Below are 21,240 nucleotides of genomic sequence, written 5' to 3' on the forward strand. Positions count from 1 at the left end.
GTTTTCGATATAGGGTGGTGTTAATGTGACCATCACTTATTTGCACCGTGGTGTCTAGAAAGTGGACCTCCCGTGTAGATTGGTCCAGGCTGAGGTTGATGGTGGGGTGGAAGTCAGTCCAGATTTACTCAGATAGCTTCAGGACTTACACAAGTTTAAGAATGCTGCATTGCTACTCTTGCTTTCTATATTCCAAACTGAAAATAAAAAGATTTGTTCCTTCTGAACCCAATGGATGAACTGAAATGGGATTCACAAGAGGACCTAGACACTGCAACACTGATCATCACGGAACCTATCTTTTAGGCACCTAGAAAATCACAGGAACACTGATTCACAAAGCCAAGTTAGGCACCTAGGCTCAGTATACAGTTAATGAGGGGAGAGAGATCCCTTAGAATGAGATGCAGAAAAGCCAGCATCCTAATAGGGGAGCCGCCTAAGCTACCCAGTGGGAGATGTCGACAACATACTGTGTCCTAAGCTCTGCCCTTCTCAGAGATAAGATATCTATGTTTAGTGATCCACAAATGGGAACCAGCCACTTGGTGACAGGAAGCTTAGGTGCCTGAGGCGTTTCTTGCAGGATTGAGTTAGGGATGTGGGAGATGCAGGTTCAATTTCCCCCTCTCTGCCAGAAAGTGAGAGAGAATTTGAACAGGCATCTCCCACCTCTTATGGGAGTGCTATAACCAGTGAGCTATTGGATAGACTGATTTGGGATTCCCTCAGTCTCCCCTGTGGAAGTTGTTCCGTGGTGGGTAAATAATGAAAGAGAGGTAGGAGCTGGAGAACTGGGCCCTGGAGTCTTCCACCTGCCAGGTGAGTGCCTTAACACTGGACTACAGTCATTCTCATCTTTCTCTGGCCCAGTGACTGTTCTGCTGTGGATAAATACTTAAATAGTCATTGGGCCTCCTGTGAGGTGGGAGACCCCTGTTCAAATCTGTCTCCTCCTTTAGCTGGGGGTGGGGGAGAGAACTGAATCTGGATTCCCACAGCCAAGTCAGGTGTTCTAACCACTGTGCTAAAAGTAATGCTGTTGGAGGGGTACCTCTTCCAATCAGGCTTTGAGTGGGACCTAATTCATTAGGTGGCCTCTGAGCACACCTACTGAATCTGGCCCTGCACATGACATAGGTGGACAAATGTCTATCTTCCCCCAGTTTGCAAATTGTCCTGGAGCTTAGGCAAGAGATAGACATCCGAACACCTAGAGGGAGGCAGCAGTGTGCATGCTCAGAGGTAGATACATAGGTATTGAGAGAACTTGTACCCTGAAAATGTAGGTGCCGAGTGAGTTTAGGAGCCTACAGGATTTGGTAGGAGTCTTGTGGATTGCAGTGGAGCCAAAACTGGGACTTAGGTGCCTAAGTACCTTTGTGAAGCTGGGCTTGAGTCCCTGTCCCTACTCCATCCCCAAGAGAACAAACAGACTCTGAGTCAGTGTCAAAACTTAACCCCTTCCTGGGCTTTGCAACTCAATAACACAACATAAACTTCTATCAACGCTTACTCCCTAGGTATGGCTGTCCCTAGGATTGTCCCCTGGGCAAAGTTCCTTCTGTCCCCAAAAGACGCTCCCACTTCTGTTATATACAGGAAGGATTTAACACGCTGCACCTGTCCCGGTGAGCCAGCAGAACTTCAGCCGCTTTATGCAGGATACTAACACCTGCTAACGGGGACAATAGAAGATCCCTGTTGATCTAACAGTCCCCAAAGCTGCTTATTGCACATGGATGCATTGTCTTGTAGATGATTGGAGATTTTTTCCTTAAATAGTAAGTAGTTGTTTCCTTTGTGTTTAAAGTTAGATTTTCTGGATTGTGTTAGCACGGATTGCTCCTTTGTCCATTTTTTAAGAATAGTATCATATTTGTTTTTTCCAGTCCTTTGGCACCTGTCCTGTTCTCTGTGACTTATCAAAAACAATTGTCATGGGTTCAGTATATTTATTAGTAAATTCCCTTATGATACTGCCCAGGCCTGCCAAACTGTACATATTTTAGTTTTTCCAAGTAGTCCCTTTACCTGCTTTTTATAAACCTGGTAGAATTGTTGCCTCCTTTCACTTATCCTGAGTGCTAAAAGATGATCTGAAGAGCTTATGGGGTGTATCAGATGGCACCATTGATACTGTTATGCACAAAGAAGAGTCTGATTTAACAGTATTTTAACTGTTAATTTTAATATGACCCAGAGTAGTGCCTAAAGGCCCCAAACTGAGATTGAGGCTTCACGGTGCTAGGTGCTGTACAAATACACAGTAAAAGACAGGCCCTTCTCTAAAGAACTTACAGTTTAAATAGACAAAGAGTGGGAGGGGAAGAGGTACTGAGAGGCGAAGTGACTTGCACAAGATCATGCAGCTGGCCAGTGACAGAGCTGTAGATAGAACCCAATTCTCCTGTGCCCTGTCAGCTATACGGGGCTGCCTTTCAATGCATCATGTGATAATTATAGTTAAATATATCATCAATATTTTTATGCACTATCTCTTGAGGATACATTATTTTTCTGAGAGAAGAGGAAGGAGAAAAAGGGCAAGAGAGGAGGAGAATATGGGAAGAAAGAGGGAAAATAGAGAGAACATAGAAGAAACAGAGAGGAGGAGGAGACAGAGGTAGCTATTTATTCAGCACATTCTTCAGCCATCTGGACCTGTTGGCCTGGTTCCAGTTGGACAGGCTCACAGGTTTATCCACAGCATGATGTAATCTCCACTGTCCAGCTTTGATTTTTTTCATGCTCTGGATAGCCTTTAGCTGGTGCATGTCTGGTGTGGGCACTTTGATTTCCTGTTGGTATTTGTGGAGTTCTCCTGGCTGGTCCTTAGTAGCTGCTGGGGTGTTTTGCATTTCTGCAAACTGAGAAACTGCACACCATTTTGCTGACAGCTTTGTCACCTTGGGAGCCAGATCCTTGCACAAAGTGTGTGTTGGTTTGAACAACACCTTGTCGTGGAAGTAGGATGATCCCTCTGGATAATGTTTGGAACGTTGTTGCTCAGCGCTGGAGGAGGTCTCCCTTAAGCACCAACAAAGACAGTGACTGTTGAGAATCTTGCATTCCATTCAAGTTCTGCAGTTTGTGGACTTCCCCTGTTGGTACGAGGCACAATTTACTTGATCCAACACTCCAGTGGAAGTGAAGGAAGAGGCAATGTGTGATCTCAGTCACTAATTCTAGTATGCTGGGGCCCAGTAATAATAAAGCCATTGCTGCTCTGGAAATCAGCCAGGCTTGCAGGGGTTGGTGGAAAAGGGGGAAGACTGGATTAATGCATTGTTTGATACTGCCCACTGTGCTAAATGCTCATCCTACCCCGTCTGGGAGAAGCAATCTGTGGTGAGCTGCTAGCATCAGGGCCCTCAGCTCTCAAGCCCCCTAATTTGGTACCACTCTCTGTATACGCTATATCACAGAGTAATATGGTGGTTAATTTTCATTCATTTACAGCAGTGTGTTCCAGTGGATAGATCCTAGGTCTGGGTTTTCATCCTGACTTTGCCACTGACTATGTGTAACCTGGGTCAAATCATTTCTCCTCTCTGTGCTACAGTTTCCTTCTCTTCAAAGTGCTTTGAGATCTTGAAGTGAAAAGGCCCATCTAGATGCACAGTGTTATTTCTATTTTGGGTAAATTCAAGGAGAAGCAAATAGTACAGGGTTTATCCCTGTACCCTGACGAAATGGAGCAACACACAGAGGCATGGGCATAGATGAGCTTGTGGATGCGCTGGGCCTGAAGAATAGATTTCCCTCACAGAGTAACACAGCTGCAACCATTGCCTGGCCCTGCCATGCTTATGATACAGTCCTGCTCAAGGACATGTTGATCTCAGCTCTGATTCAAGAGATGTAGACAGCATTGGGGTGAATCAGTAAACAACAGTTTGACGACGGCACATTATGACTTCTTACCCATGACTCCTTCTCCTGACCATGTGCTTTATTCTTGCTTTCTCCAGGGATTCAGGGATGGGGTTGTTGAGTACATGGCTGGGTCAGTCTCTGTTGAGTGACATTTTGTCTAGTATGGATTTCACTGGCTGATTAAGATGCCACACTGACTGACTGTGCTCAGAGGGAGCAGTGCCTTGCTCTCGTTGCTGGATAATGTGCTGAAGGTGGTCCTGTTCAGGAGGGTCAGGCATGTTCTGCCTGGAGGCAGGGACTGATCCTTGCTGAGCAAGAGAGTTGCTGAGGAAAGATGACAGCCGCTGGTGAAAATCCAGCACCTTTCCTGGGAGTAGGCCAAGGATTTTGAGTCATTGCTTTGGCTGGTGGCAACAGAGATCGTTTCATGCCTGGGCTCTTCTATGTCTGGGACAGAGAGAGGAAACCACCCCATGCCACTCAGATGGTCCACCAGAAACAGAAATAATAATAATTAATAATAATTAATAGAGAGATTCACAAACTCACTGCCTGCTCCATAAATGAAACCCGAGGAAAACTCAAACTCTGCAAAAACTGGACAGAATAGGAGAGGAAAGAATTGGTGCGAATGAGAGCCAAAGCCTGCAAGTCAGCTACAGTGTGGGGAGCTCCTTCCAGCTGGCCCCAGTTCAAAGGAACAGTTTTTATTGTCCAAGAGCATTTCCAAAACTCCATTCAAACCCTACAGAAAATTAACCCAAGATGCAGGGTGAGATTTATCACCCAGTTAATGAGGGTAGGACACCAGAATTAGACAGAGAGAGGAGAGAGGCATGGAGGGAGGGAAGGACGTGTGTACCTTGTTTGAGAGGCTGAGAAGGAAGAATAAGGAACAAATCAGGGGAGAATCAGGCCCCAGAGATTTAAATTAAGAGTGATCACATCAGAAGAATTCTTATAGAATAGTGAATGGGTGCCATGAACCTCCAGATGAGATCCTGGAGTCACAAACTCATATACTGGAGCACAAACTTGACAAGTTGTGGAATTTAATAAATGAAAAGAGTTTCATACTTAGGAAAAGCCATTTGCTCTTTGGGGGCCAGAAGGGGAATATTTTGTTGGTCGTGCTTTTTTCCTGCAGATTAATTGTGGATTTGTCTGTCTTCTTTGGCACAAAATCATCCCAGACACACGGGGCCTGTCACTGCTTTCAGTTCTGCATGGCTGTCTAACTATTTAACTGTGTACTATCTGAAAGAATGTTGGAAAGCCAAACCACTGGGGACTTTGCCTTAATTTTCCAGGGGTCAAATAATCTTGTTACCTCTGCATTTTCCACATCACTGTTGACCATTTCACACCAAACTTTGTGTTTTCCCAGAGGAGTTGCTTGCTTCCATCTGTGATCTATTTATCTTAAAATCTGAATACAAGTAGTATAATAATTAATCTTTAAACTCAATGGTAAAATGTAACTAAATGGCTAGATCCTACTTTCACTGAATTAAATGTCAAAACTCCCATTGACTTTAATGGGAGTAAGATTGTATCTATAGTTAGCAAAATAATCAGCTAGGATAGGTATCCACCAAGCTGTTGCATTGGTTAAGATGGAACTTGATTATGATCTATAGCAGGGGTAGGCAACCTATGGCAAGGGTGCTGAAGGCAGCACGCGAGCTGATTTTCAGTGGCACTCACACTGCCCAGGTTCTGGCCACTGGTCTGGGGGGGCTCTGCATTTTAATTTAGTTTTAAATGAAACTTATTAAACATTTTAAAAACCTTATTTACTTTACATACAACAATAGTTTAGTTATATATTATAGACATAGAAAGAGACCTTCTAAAAACGTTAAAATGTATTACTGGCACGCAAAACCTTAAATCAGAGTGAATAAATGAAGACTCGGCACACCACTTCTGAAAGGTTGCCAACCCCCGATCTATAGGTACCTACCTGAGGAGAAGATCTCTGATAGAAGTCTCTTTAATACCACAGACAAAGGCATAATGAGATTAAATGGGTGGAAGCTAAGGCTAGGCAACTTCAGACTAGAAATAATGCACAGTTTTTAAGTGAGGGTGATTCACCATTGGAACATTTAGCCAGAGACTAGATGATTTTTCCATAACTGGAAGTCTTTTAAAATAAAGATTAGATGTTTTTCCAAAATATATGCAGTAGCTCAATTACGAGTAATGGACTGAATGAAATTCTATGGTCTATGTTATGCAGGAGGTCAGACTAGATCAGTGGCCCCAAACTTTTTACCTCATGCCCCACCTTACCTCTGTCCATGCCCTGCTCCCTGAGCCACAGTTGGGAGCCGGAGCTGGGAGAGGGGCCGTGTTTGGGGCCAGAGCCAAGGGCTGGGGCCGCAGCGGGGGGTGGGTTGGGGGCTGGGAGTAGAGTGGGAACTGTGGCCAGGGGCTGAGGATGGGGGATGGGCTGGGGCTGCGGCCGAGCTGGGGTTGGGACCTGAAGCTGGTTCCAGGGCTGGGAGTCGAGCCATGGCCAGGCCAGCTGCCAGGGCCACTAGGTTTGCCAACCCTCCTGGATTGGCTGGAAGTCTCCCAGAATTGGCATCAATCTCCCAGTGACCATTAAGAGCAATACGGGAGATTTTAATAGGCAGGGCTAAAGCAGTCTCCCTACCCTAGGTTTGGGGACCACTGGACTAAATTATCATAATTGTCCTTTCTGTCATTAATGTCTATGAAACTATCAGTTGTATCCTATTGTAATTTGCAAACATGCCTGGGATAACACCCTGAAATCTGCACGTTTCTGCAGACTCTTTGCAGTTGGAATACATGTGCCTGACTTGGGATGTTCAGGGGTGGGTCTTTGGGGATTTGCCATTGTCAAAGGAAAATGTGATATTTATTCCCGGGAAAGTGCATGGGTCTCCGCTTTCAGGTGAATGAACTCCTTTTGTCTCTTTTTGCTAGTTAGGGATCTAAGGAAACCTTGCTGGGAAGGAACTTAGGACACAACTGCTGTGCCCTGTCAGGGAGAAGTCTACCTTCTTGGGGATGATAATCGCGAGAGATATAATGCCTGGGGTGAGGGAAGAAAGTGGTGGGATGGTGTTGACCCATGCTGCCTTGGCACCTCAACGTTGAAATTTTATTATGCAGCCAATGCAACAGGACTCTCTCCAGCTGAGCAGAGGGACTAGCGCCCTGATCTGAGGGGAACAATGCTTTTTTCACAGAACTATGGATTTCCCCTATCTTCCTGCTACCACCAGTTAGCACCATAGCCTTGCTTGTGGGGGAGAATGGGATTAGCCTTGGGGTTAGCCCCCCGCATGCCCCAACAGTGAACAGCAACCTGACCTAGAGGGCCCATCACCTTGCTGGGGCTAAGAAGGAAATTAACTTTGTCCTGCTTTCTCCAGACTCTCACTTCTCCAGCTCTGATGCTGAGGTGAAAATGATACCCTCAAAGTACGAGTTAAAGTTAAATTTCCTATCTGTTTTTCAGGGCACAGACTTTCCATTGGGTTACTGGCAGCAGGTCAGAAATCTCCATTCCAAGCCGAGTCACTTTGAAAACAGCCCGTGCCCAGAAGCATGAACATTGCAGAGCTAGAGACACATTGACCTCCCACTCCAGCCTCACAGAGAGCTCCCCCCTTGCCGTGATGCCTGTGCATATCACAGCCTTAAAGCCATAAACAATTTAGCAGCTGGTGAGACCCTATTCAATCTGTTAGTTACATAAACGTGCTGGGGGCAGCTCCCTCTCAGTCTGCCCATTGAAGAGTTTTCCAGCAGCATGGCTTGACTTCTCTTGTGATTTTGGGTGAAAGCCTCTCAGCTGCGAATCACAAGTTCTCTCCTTTCTGGTCCAGACCTTCTTGATCTGGAGTTGCCCTTCATGAAGGATCAGGGTTAAAAGCCACCAGCAATGTGTGGTGTTAATGCCTGAGCCTTCTGAACTGAATAGCGTAGTGCTGTCTTCCACCTCAGAAGCCTGCTTCCTCCATTGCTCTTCTGGGACCTACCCTGAGGCAGGGGTAGTTTCTGATTCACTCCTTGGGTATTGAGAGAAATGGGTTGAATGAGATAATTGAATCTAATCATAAAGGAAAAACAAATTTTCCCCCCAAAACAGTCTCCCTCTATCTCCCAGGCCTGTGTTCTTACTACATTGTGTCCCTCCTTCCCCACACTCTGTGGAACAGCAGGCTCATAGGAACATGGGAGATGCTGTACCAGGTAAGATCAATGGTCCACCTACTCCAGAAGCCCAGTATCAGCTGCAAGTACCAAATGCTTCAGAAGAAGATGCAAAAAATGACAATTATGGAATAAGCTGTTCATAAGGGAAGTTTCTTCCTAACCCCATCACCTAGTGGTTGGTTAATGTGCAGAAGCAGAAAGCTGTATATCTTTTTATCTTATTTTTAATATTACCTAATGTAGTAGTGGATGTTCTCATTATCCATATACATGTCTAATCCTCTGAACCCTATTAAGATCTTGGCTCCATTGATATATTGTGGCAGTTAGTTCCACATGCTATTTTTCACTGAGTAAAATGTAATTCCTTTTATTTGTTTAACATTTGTTGTCTTTCAGTTTCCTTCAATGTCTCCACTACATGAATTATAATAAAAAGTGAATAAGAGCTCTCGATTTACCTTTATTGGAACATCCATTATTTTGTATAACCTCTAACATATCATCTCTTGTGTCTTCTCTCAGCAGTTCCAACCTTTTCAATCTCTCCTCATATGAAACTCTCTCCAGGCCTCTAATCACTTATATGTCTACACTGTCTCTGGACTCTTTTTATTCTGCCCTAGCCTTTTGCTGACAGGCAAACACAATATTTCAGATGACCCCCTGCAATTGATTCAGAACCTGGCATATTATTATTCTCAGTATTATTGTCCGTCCTTTATCTCATGTATCCTAACATTTTGATTGTTGCTATTCATCATGCAGTTTTCCTTAAGCTCTCTGGGCAGACCTGCAGGGTTTGTCTGTAGGTTTGCAGTTTAGGGGCTGGCTTCTTTTGCAGGCTGCATAGTGACATTTTATGCAGATGGGCATCACAACAGAACTCTGATTGCTTTTTGGCTGCAGCGTCTTTGAGAGCCCCGGGGAGGGAGCTGTTTGGGATATTTTTTTAAGGGAAAGTGTCTGGGAGGAGATGAAGATGTAGCAGAGTTGGATTTGAAAGACAGGCACTTCCTATAAGATGAAGAATTGTTAATAAGGATAATCTCGTTCCTTACATTCCTCTAGCTTTTCAATGCAACCTGTCCCAAAGCACTCAACTAACTGCACAGCCCCACCATCATAGAGCCACCTCAGGGTGGGATGCATCAACCAACAAACACACTTTGTACAACAGAGAGGGGAGGAGAAATTTTGGCAAAAGACATCAACCCCATATCTTACCAAAAGAGTTCTGGACTCTCCCATGGCCACAAACAGAGCCATGCTTTTTAAGATCTCATCATACACACAATGGCATAGAATTTACATTATCTGCCTCTAAAAGCTGATGGCTCAGTTGACCCCTTCAGCATTTACACTTGGGATTCTAGTGAGTCTGTTAAAAACCTTTTGTTGAGACTGTTAAGCTACTCCTAAGAAGTAGGGCATCTGCATTAACCCTAGTGAGGGGGTTGAGGATGTCCGTTACTGATGAGTAGTGATGAGTATTACAAATCTGCTTCCTCTCAGAGCTGTTGCTGGCATTAAGTCTCTGCCTGGACTAGTAAGGGGATAGAAAATAGTGAAATATCTATGGGAGTTTCTGTAGTCTCATTATGGAGTGCTGCACAGAGAAACACAAGTCATTCTGCAGAAGCTCTGCCTACGAGAGCTGATTGAGATAGGAATATACTATTGGCATTAATAGCCATATATAAAGAATGCTAGATAGCCATATATAAAGAATGCTAGAATTTTTAATTGGCAGATGTTATGAGTTCTCAAAGCTGAAGTCTTGACTGCTAAACCCTATGAAGGCAAGATTCCTGAATAACCAAAGTGGGGTTACACTCCTAACCTTAGGGGAGGGATCACTCCCATTTGTCTAAACGCTTCACTCTGGAATAACAGGGTTGTGCTCCCTCAAGTGTGTGTGGGTCCAGTTCTGCTCTGACTTTATACCCCATTAGGCTATGATGAGTTGTAATCCAGGGAAGAATTTTGGCTTTTATTGTGTATGTACCATATATGGAGTGATGGTAGCAGGAAAGAGCAGGAATTCCTTCTTCTGTCCTTCAGGATGCTGATGACTGGAATGCAGAGTTGCCTGTCTCCGTTCAGGACTCTGCAGACTCAGCTAGTTCCTTGCAGCTGGCAAACTAGACTTTCCATCTATATTCACTGTACAAAGAATATATGGGCCTTGTCTGCATTTGAGAAATTTGGCATAGATTCGATGCAAATGTTCCCCATGGTGCACAGGTGATCACACTACTAGTACCTTCAGTTTGGGGGGCTCTGTCCCACACCCACAGCATCACACACCTACCAAGATGCTTTTAGCCTCTTGGATACTTGCAGTTTCTGGGGCTCTGCTCCTTGCAGCAAAACCAGCATGGCCAATTGTCAAACACATTTACACAAAACAAGCTGAGCCCAGATGTGAGGGAGATGTTGGTGGACCTAGATTTCTCTGGGACTGTAATAGAAGGTGCTTTTAGTGCATCTGTTGGGAGATCCAATCAGAGTGTGATTTATACATTTTCCTTATTCCTTTTGCTTTTGGGACAAAATCATAAAGTTAAAAAACAAACCCAACCGCCCCCAAGTGCCTGGTTGTCTTTCAAAATTCTTCCCCAATGAAAGACATGAAAAGTTTAAGGTTCGCATTGCATGACTGATTCCAGCCACATGGTTTTGATGTGGTCTGTAGTGTGTGTGTGTTTTTAACAATATTGTGCATTCCATCAGCTGATTTTTCCATTGGGGGTTGTGAGGGAGGAGTGGGTGAATAGTAAACCTCTGTGTCTGCCACAGATGGAGATGCAAACTGTGGAATGAGTACCAAAGTGCTAAGTCGACAGAGCTCCCAGACTGGAATTGTCTCTTCATAGACACTCATTAAAAACAGCCAGAGAGAATTGGGCAAAAAGTCAGAAACATGAAGGGATGAGGTACTGAGACAAAATCACACTGGGAATCAGAGGACCAGAGTCTGATTTCTAGTTAGGTCTGATACATGGGGACTGAGTGCATCAGTAACCTGGAAGAATCTCATGTGAAGCATAATTTGAGGTGGTTTGGGAATTCTGCTTCTGGGTCTCTGAGCTCCAGTGTGTGATCAGCAAGTTGTGTCAGAACACAGAACGCTTTGACACCAGAATTAAAAGGTGGTACTGGAACCCAGATAACAAACTGGTATTGCATGGATGGCCTGGGGCTCAGAGCAGGGGCTGCAGACAGGCAAGCACTGGGACCTCGTGCAGATTGTATGTGTGTGACAAGTTCAAAACACTCCCAGGTGTGCTCTGGACTTGAATCCTTTAAAAACAAACAAACAAAGCAAGAGCCTGGCAGCACTGAAGTCAGGTCCAGCAGTGAAAGAATTTGAACTGGATTTCTATGCCCCCCTCCGATCTCATGCCTGGATTAACTGTTTCATGTTTGTATAGCACAAATGGGGGAAAACTTGTACTGTAGGATTATTATTTGTGTGAATGTCTTCTGAATGCAGGCCCAGGGAAAGAGAGAACTAGAATTGGGTTCTGTGAGTGACCATCTGAGTGTAGCTTTGGAAAGAGGTGGCTCTGATGTGGGTTTGTGTGAAGTGACATTTCTAACATTCTCTTGCATTGGGTCAGGTTGTTAGTCAGTGGGAGTTGGGAATTGAGTAACCCTGGGAGTGTTCTCTATGGAGTGGGGCAGTCACTCTCCAGCCTTCTGTATTTCCTTCATGATAGCAGCACATACTCCCAGATGCCCTGGGCTGCCACACATGATCCAGATTGATTTATAATTGGTTTTAGGGAAGCAGATGGATACCAGGGATGGTTCTGTTTAGACCCAACCATGTCTAGATCCCAGTGTCTGCCAGGAAACTCAGAGCTAGCCATGCCGGTTTGAAGAGTTGAGTGGCTGAGTTAGTTTTAGCAGTTTGCAGCTGGTTAGTGGATCTGTTGTATGAATCTGTGTGGCTCCATTCCCACTCCACCTCTACACAAACACAATGACTCAAAGGCACAGACTCATGGGCCTTGGGGAGGCCAAGGTCTCTTTGTATGAAAATGAGGCAATAGCTTGTCTGACCATGAAAATACCATGCACCAACTACATCTCCCCAACAGGCTCTGAATTCAGGCTGCGGGCAGCAGCATTCTCTGTAGGAATACCCCCATCCTGTGCGTGGGGACCTGCTGGGCTCGCCTGTTTTATCACACTATGATTCACAGCACAGACAGCTGGAACATGGAAATCTGAAGCAAAAGGGAGGAGAATTTTCTCCACTTGGACACGTGCCCCACTTGCTTGCTGAAGGCTGGATTTCTTCCCCCTTAATCCCACCCTGTGAAGGGGTGTGCCCCATTCGTGGTCCTAGGTGGCCTGGGGGAAGTGGCACCCTATTCATAAGAGGTAGTGATGACTCAGTGAGGTGCTCAGCTACTACAGTGGTGAACGTGATACAGAAACCCAGAGAGGTGCTTGTGCCCCATGCTGCTTTCCCCAAGTCACGCTCACCTCGGGCAGAGCACCCGCACAGGCCTATGCACTACCCGAGTCCCGGGTGAGAGCTGAGGGCAGGGGCACAAGCCTTGAGCGGGCGGGCTGTCTGCCGGCGGTGTCTCGCACCCTCTGACTCCAGGAGCCGGCGTGACAAAGGCAGAGCGCTGCGGGGTCGGCTCGCTGAGGTGACAGCGGCCCTAGGGCCAAAGGGAACGCGGAGCACCGGTCGCGTCCCGGCAGGAGCGCGTCCCCTCGCGCAACCTCGGGCCGGGCCAGCTGCCCCCGTGCGAGCTGCACGTGCGGGCCGGACCCCGCTCTGCCTGCGAGCGCGCGGCGAGCAGCTCCGTTCTAACCCTGCACTCCTCCTGATCGGCACAGCTCAGCATCGCCCGACAGCTGCTCGGCTGGCAGGCGCTTCCCCATTGGCCCTGGGTCCCTCGGAGCTGTCCAATGGGCTGTCAGCTTCCTCACTGCGTTCTTTAGAAGGCCTCTTCGGCACGTAGGTTAACCCTTTGCAGGCCCCGGGGCTGGGGTGGGTTTCAGCAGAGCTCCTCGCTCCTGCAGCTCGCTAGCCCTCCCTACCGCCCGGTTCCCCTTTCTCCTCGCGTCCTGTTCTTGCCCTCCTTTCTTCCCACCTCTCCTCAGCTTTCCTTCCCCCCTGGCAGCAGCCTCCCGTCCCCGCTCCTGTAGGCACAGAGCTGCCAGGTGGAAATGACCTGGTGCGGTAGCCACAGCGCACGATTGGTCACCACGGTCTCTCCTTCTGTGTCTGGTCCAGGTGAGGGGTCTCCCATCCTCCCTCTCGGTCTGAGTAGGAGGCTGAACTGGCCCAATAGCCCCAGTCTGCTCATGTTCCAAGGGAGTCCCAAGCAGGCCAGGATGGTTAGGGCACTAGTCTAGAACTTGACTTTGATTCCCTGGGCCACCACAGATTTCCTGTGTGATCTTGGGCAAGTCACTTAGGCTGTGTCTACCCAGAGCCTTGGTAGCAGTTCGGGGGAAAGAATGAGACTCCCACCCCCATGCTCCTTCTCTTTCCCCCAGAGGACCCACCCCCTGGTCAGGTGGAAGGCTGGAGCTGGGCAGTGGTAAGAGCTGCCCAGGGAGCACAGGCATATGTGGGGAGCCCTAGATCCTCCACCAGCCCTAGGTGGAAGGGTGGAATGCCTGAGAGCTGTCCCCAGCCTGGGTCCTTACCCTCAGGGCATGCTGCTCAGGGTAAATGGAGAGCCTCCTAGTGAGTGGGGGCTAAGGGAAGAGGCTGGTGATGCTGGCAGCCGCTGCACTTTGTGGTGGGGAAGCTGATCAGTGTGCCTTTCTGAGGCTTGAAGTTTGGATGGGCAATGCAGCCCTATGCCCCTCAAACTATGCCCATGTTAGAAAGTGGGAGAGCCATGCCCTCTCACGGTTCCAGTGCCCCTGCAGTGAGGCACTGCTTAAGTGAGTAAAGACTCACCAGAACCTTAGGATATGTATGGCTTTCTACATGCCCAACTAGTGCCTCCCCCATCTACACTGCTGTTTTTAGCAGGTTAGCATCCCAGCGCCTCTATGCTGCTGAAGCCTTTCCTCACTGCAGGGAGCTGCTGGAGCCTTTCCCCACCCCAGGGAAAGCATCCAGTAAGGCTCTGGCAGAGGGAAAGCAGTGAGGAAAGGCTGTGTTAGCTGCTCCCTGCTGCCGGAGCCTTTCCCCATTGCCTGCCCCCTACCAGAACCTTTCACGGCTACACACGAAAATGGATGCAGCCTGCATTTCGCTGTAGTGTCAAGCTATACGTAGCCTACAGGCTGCTGCCAGTGCGGAGAAGGCTGTAGCCTCCCTGTGCCTCAGTTCCCCATCTATAAAATGCAGACTATAGCACTACCTTACCTCTCTGAGGGGTGTGAGGCATATTACATTGTTGGAATCACATACATATCTAAGATGGGCATACGTTTAAGAAAAAAAATTGCAATTGAAAACATTTGTAAAATAAATAAATGAGTTAGTTATTAGCTGGAAACTGATCTCTTCTAGTTTTATGTGGCCAAAGTGCAGAGGAATCATTAATATCCAGAAGAGATCCTGGGTATGAGTAGTATGACGTTTCTAACAACTGCCACTTCCTCTCTATGATATCTGGGGTAGTGGGTTATCCTGTCCCAGTTTAGTGAACACTTTCCTCTGACTATATGGAGTCTGCGTCATCCCTAGCGTGACATGTGGCACCTATCTCTAGAAATTGTAAATCCAGGCCCTTGACACAGAGATTTTGTGGAAGGAGCTTTTGCAATGAAATGTTTATGATATTCATTGTGATTCCATGAAATGTCAGGGACAGGGGCCACAGCCAAGGAATAATAACACAAGCACCTATCATCTAAGTTTCAAAATACATTACAGGTTGAAAATAAGTAAATATCATACCTCTCCTGTGCGGGATTGGACCTCATGCATTGTTTGTGATGGTGTGAAACTCCCCTCCTCCCATGCCTATCTGTTAATTTTGATGACAAACTTTGGTACAGGCTCTAGAACTGTACAGTCAGCCTGTGAGCCTTCTGAAAGTGCAGCATGTCAGGGATCTGGATGTTTTCTGAAGTCTTGCCACTAAAAACGATTACAGAAAAACTCGTCATGTTTGGCAATCTCTGGGAAAGATTGAAGACTGGAATAGCAAGTGGTGCTGCAGGTCAGAATTGAGGGCCTGGGATAGCAGTGGGGTCAGCAGATCCCAATCAATTGGATTGAAGTGTTTCAGCTGGGCTGCATAGATATCCAGGACAGGAATAGCACGGAGAATTGTGGGTTAGCACTGAGGTGTATTCACAGAGCTGTGGGAAAGGACTGGAATAGCAGGGAGCTGCAGGTTAGGATGGAGGTGCATGTTGGGGAGGGGCTAGACTGGGATAGCTGGTCTGCAGATCAGGACTGAAGTGCATTGGAATAACTCTTTAGAGGTCCAGACTACAATAACAGGAGGAATTGAAGGTCAGGATGGAGGTGCATTGACTGCATTCTGAAAGGAAAGCTTGCATAGCATCTGCCCACACTCCGCCTGGCTCTTGTTAGCACTATCAGGCCTTCACTTCCATGAGCACTAAAATTCACCACATTTTTAAGAGAGTGAAAGGACTGGCTGGAGCATGTGGGCTCTTCTTTCTTGGAATGAATAGGAAATCTCTGCTGTGAAGCTGGGGTGCAGAGGCTTCATTCCTCAGTGAAAGCAGAGAAAGGAAATGCAGATGTCACAGCTGGAATGGGAGATTTATCTTGGCAAGCAGAGAGGAAAAATATTTTAAAAATATAAGAGAAAACTTAGAAGAATCCCCTCCGTATTTGCTAGTCTGCCAACATGTGCAGTACCTCCAACCTGCAAAGGTCTTAAACTTCTGGATGGGCTGCAGCTCAACTGGACTGGCTCTTTGCTGAGTTCCTCTTTGGAGTGAAACCACTGAGTTTCATAGCAGCAGTGACAAGGCTGTGAGAACTGAACTGAATGAATCTGAAGGGAGATTGTCCCAAAGGAGCTCAATAAAAGATGGGAAGGGGAGAGCCCACAATAGTGCGGCTAGTGGAGGAGAGAGATGAGGGTCCAAGCTCGGGTGACTGTTGAGGTGGGTGAAATGGAGAGCTCACATTTGGATGTCTTATGCTACTCCCAAGGTAACTCTTGTATACCAGAAAGGGGCTCTTTAAATGAGAGGCACAAACACATGGAGCTTGCCATTCAAGCAACTCTGAGTGTGAGGTCTGGGTAAAAACATATGGTGGAAACATGTTTGGACTATTCAATGCATGTGTCAGTCACCAGGCTTGGGAGGGTGCAGGAACCAGTGTCTCAAAGACTCACACTCTCTCTTTGCTGATGAGTTGTCTTAACTTGAGCAGATTTTCCTGTGATCTCAGAGATGCTTTTGGGATAGCTGTGTTTGGAGATAGGCTGCTCCATGGCTCCAGCACACACATGCATACATGCATATCCCATCTCCGTGGAACAGTGTTGAGGGGGAAGGGGGCCAGAGACCGTGGTTTGGATCAGGAAATCCTGCACATCATCACCATGGGGCTGCTGTCCCTTGGCTGCCCCCTTTCTGACCGCTCATTGGCAGTACCGCTTTGGAAATATATCTCGTGATATTTCTTGGCTGCAGAGCATGGTCAAAGGGAATGAGAAAGAAGGAGAGCATGAAAGAGAGAGGGAGATAGCAGGAGGGAATGATGTGAACGGAGAGTGAGCTGTTAGCTTTGGATCCTATCTGGAAGAAGTTTTCTCCAAGTCAATTTCACGTCCCTCCTTTTGGATTAGGATGATGAAGATCACATTTCCTAGCTGGTTTAAACTGAGACCATTTATAAGAACTTGATTTCAAAAAATCATGAGGGAGATTCTAGCTATGTGAAGCTCACTGCAGAATCCTTCATCATATCACAGCTGAATCCCATGGGAGACTTGGCAGGTCTCACTTAGCAGGAAGAAGATGCTTCCAGAAGGATATTCTAGACTAGGAAGATGCTGTGGGACTCTGAGTCTGTTCTGTGCATCTCCTTATTATCCCCATCCTCATTCATATTCAAGCCTTTGTGAATTCCTTCCTTAGGCCTCACTCTTAATTGTGTGTTTCTGGCCTTTGCTCTATTGATCTCCTTACTGCCAGAGCATTAAGTAAAGTCTATACAAAGTCTAGTCCAGGGACTTCTACAATGTGGTCCACAGAGGTCCTCCTCTTTAATATGGAGGTGTGGTCTGCAGAGACTACAGACCCCAATATGCAATGCTCCTTTCTGACACAAGTGACCATATTGTATACCAGCTTCTGTAGTTTCCCTAGGGCTTCTCCAAATTAAAGATGAGGGTAGTTGTAAATCTGAAGCCTTCTACGCAAATTAGATGCAGCTCTCTGGCTCTTGGCCAGATGCCAGTGGAGGCCTCAGAGGGATAGAGTTTGAGCATCCTGTGTTAGTTGTATATGTATTTATTAGATGTGTTTCAGAGGCGTCCATCACCAAAGGCTCTAGACTGCCCATTACCACAGGGTTCAGGATTCTCATCACCAAAGGATCTGGACACGCAGACTCTATTTTATTATTTTGCCAGATGAACATGGATAAATTTACTGCTCAGAAATTTATCTCCAAACTAAGTTTATGTGTTGGCAGCATGGGAGACCAAAGCCCATCATGAGGGACACAACAGCACTTCTGTGACTGGGCAGTTCGCTGCCCAGTCATCTCCAACATAGATATGTCCCGTTGTAAAGTGGTGTTATCACCCGCTTTGCTAAAAGCAGCAAAGAATCCTGTGGCACCTTATAGACTAACAGACGTATTGGAGCATGAACTTTCGTGGGTGAACACCTACTTCGTCAGATGCATGTAGTGGAAATTTCCAGAGGCAGGTATATATATGCAAGCAAGAATCAGGCTACAGATAACGAGGTTAGTTCAATCAGGGAGGATGAGGCCCTTTTCTAGCAGTTGAGGTGTGAACACCAAAGGAGGAGAAACTGCTTTTGTAGTTGGCAAGCCATTCACAGTCATTCTCCCGCATTGGCTCTGCCTCCGCTTTATCTCTCCTTCCTTTCCCTCCCTGCCCCCATCCCACCCATTTCTTGCCTCTGAGCCCCTGCCAGCTTTTCTGGGTAAAAATAACAGTTTACAAATCTAATTGTTCTGTGTCCACTTTCCATTTACGGGAGTCTGATCCCTGGTGCCATCTTTGATAATAATAATTATCCCCAATCTCAGAGATTGGCCTATCTTGAACATAGCATTCTCTTATCTCTGCTACCAGAGCTTTGGAGCTGTGCTCTGGCTCTGCCCAGTTGCAGCCCGCTCCTCTCTCCAACCCTCTCAATGCCAGAGCTCTGTTTGCAGAAAGATATTGTGGCAAAGTAAAACAAACACACCTTCCTGTTGGAACAGGAACTAGTGGAGTGTGGTATCCGGGGTCCTCTGGCCAACTCCTCCTTCAGCTCTGCTTTTAGAGAACAAAGGGAATACACACACCTCGACCCTCTCAAGCTCCTCCTGGTACATGGTCTCCTTCCACTGGTACTCAGAGGGCTGTAATATATGCCTCTGTCTCGCTGTCTCACACACACACATGACATTGCAATATTTCAGTCTTTTGCTTGCAGTGCCCCCCACCCCACCCCACATTCTCCCCTCTTTAGCCACTCCTGGCCTGCCTAGTCTTCTTTAACTTTGGGTCAGCTCTATCCAGATCTTTTAAGACCACCTACGTAATCTATGTTTCTCTTTCTTCTCTCTGACCCCAAAGTGTCACTCTGCTGATAAATGGGATCCATTTTCAGCTGGCTATGGGTAGCCATCATTTTTCTCATTGCCCCACCAATGTTTTATTGTATCAAATGGAAAAGTTAGTGATCTGATTTCTCAAAAGGAGTGCATTTCTCAGGGGAAACAGGTTCTGCATGGGATCAGATTTATTGGCTGTCGGTGGAATGATTGTTTGCTGTTAACAGGCGGCCATCTGTGGTGTTTAAATTTCATCAGGAAGCAGAATTTCACAGGCATTAACTGGCCTTAGGACATTCTCATAGGGTCCACAGAGGGGCTGTGAAATCCTAAAGGAAATTAAATACAACATGGGGCCTTCCTGTTATTTTGATTACACTAATGTTTTCTCACTGATAGAAATCAGTGGTTGGGTTTTGTTATCTTTGGTACCAGGGTGCCCACTGCTGCTTGGAGAACACATGGGAACATTTATGTCACTAAGGACAGTCTCAGAAGAACACATTTTGGTGTACTTACATTTTTTTACCATGCAAGTTTGCCTTGCGCTCTTTCTTCTACTAAATAGTATATGGTATAAACCCTACATAGACAGATAGGTGGGTATATAGGGGAGACAGAGAGATAGCTAGTTGGGTATGTACAGGATAGATAGATAAAAAGGCAGATATATCATTGAGCATTTGAACCCTATCTTATAAATAGAAAGCTGATTTTATCTAGCTATCATCGCTGATCAGATTGTTATTTTTCATCCAAATGGTGTGGTTGCTGAAGTTTTGATCACAGTTCAGTGGAAGGCTCCCTAGCCCCTACTGGAGTTGACAATAATATTCTCTTTCACTTGGTTCCTTCTCAGCATTTCTCCGAGAATCTGGATCATTTCTCTGAGAACATGGAGGATTTCTCCAATGAACTCTTCAGCAGTTTCTTTGATGATCCAATGCTGGCTGAAAAGAACCCTTTACTGGACATGGACTTGGACCCTCCTACTCCGGGCATCCAGGCAGAGCACAGCTACTCGCTCAGTGGAGATTCTGCTCCCCAGAGCCCCCTCATGCCTATCAAGACTGAAGATAATGCCAATGGTGAGCACAAGAAACCCATATGCAGATTGCCGTGTCTCCAAAAGATGTACTGCATGTCCTAGAAGAGCTGATGTCTTTGAGCAGAGGTGGGGCCTGCTTGACCCAATTCAGACTCCTCAGCACTAGGGCACTGCCTAACTGCTTTGACTTAGTACAGTTAATCAGTGGATAAATTTGTCTGTTGTTTTATGAATGTGGTCCACGTTTTTTCTTAAATTTGCTATGCTCACAGTATAATTATTCATTTTTATTGCTGTGCGTTATTCGTGCTGATGATTATAGTTTGTGTCTCTGCGTGCTCTGTGCTCCTGGCAAACTACAGGCAGCAGTTCCGTAGGACCTTGGTAAGTTGGGAGTGGATGCACTGGACTCAAGTCCCTTCCTGGAGCTTACCAGTGAGGTTTGGCCTGGAGATAGGGAGCATAAGTCTCCGCCTGCAGCCAGTTGGCTCATGTGGAAAACTAAGTGGCTTCCTTGTGAGTAGATCTCACTTAGAGGAAGACAGAGAGGAACAGTTATTTCAAACCCTATTTTTAAAACAATTCATTTCAGGATAATTCATGATGGCTGGATATTTTTAGAGCAATCCCAACAGAGAGTCCTATAATTTGCGGGACTGTGTGGGTGTCCTGGCAGCTGATGGACACCAGGCTGCCTGAAAAAGCTGTGTCACTGATTCAGTATATACATGAGAAGAAAGCCCTTCCTTTTAGCAAGAGCAAGGTCTGGGATAGAGGTTTCCCCATCATAGCCAGGAACTATCCCTGCTCTGTGATAACAAACACCAAGAAAGGACAGAAACTGCCATCTGCTGCCTCTTCTTTGCAAATTACACAGTCAACACCTTTAGGATCAGTACCCATAACTCAGACAGTGCATCAGAGGGTCACCAAGCAAGAGGCCTAACATCAGGCCCGACAGCTTTTCCTTAACCTTCAAACATTCAGAAGGGTTTCCTGTCCCTAACTTTAACACTAACACATCCCTGCAGGGGGCTCAACAGAAGCAAGTATTCTTGGGCAATTAGCAAAAACCACGCAGGCGAGGACACACACCTTAACATCTGTGGTCTTGCCAATCGCACACATTGAAAATAAATAAATGAGAATAAAGATTATAATGATAGGGTGAGAAGCAAACAGGATGGAGCAGTGAAACACAAAACAAAGACATGCAGTTGTACTAAGCTAACTCAGGAGCTTGTATCTGTTACACTAGCCACCTCTTCTCCTGTATCCTCTTTCCATATATTGTCATGTCTCTGCTTAGACTGCAAGCTCTTTGAGGCTTTCTTATGTCTATAGAAACCCTAGCCGTATTTGGGATACTGAGGGTGACAATTGC

General features: G+C 46.3%; 1 protein-coding gene across 1 annotated transcript in view; it reads left to right on the top strand.

Moving 5' to 3' along the window:
- Window positions 1-21,240, top strand: part of CREB3L1 (cAMP responsive element binding protein 3 like 1) — a 61,203-nt gene that overhangs the window by 14,919 nt on the left and 25,044 nt on the right. The window contains exon 2 of the mRNA XM_032775095.2: window positions 19,668-19,896. Within this exon, the coding sequence (XP_032630986.1) occupies window positions 19,668-19,896 (229 nt within the window). The remainder of the gene's footprint in view (window positions 1-19,667; window positions 19,897-21,240) is intronic.

This window comes from Chelonoidis abingdonii, chromosome 4 (assembly GCF_003597395.2).
Source record: "Chelonoidis abingdonii isolate Lonesome George chromosome 4, CheloAbing_2.0, whole genome shotgun sequence".
In the NCBI taxonomy this organism is placed as follows: Eukaryota; Metazoa; Chordata; order Testudines; family Testudinidae; genus Chelonoidis; species Chelonoidis abingdonii.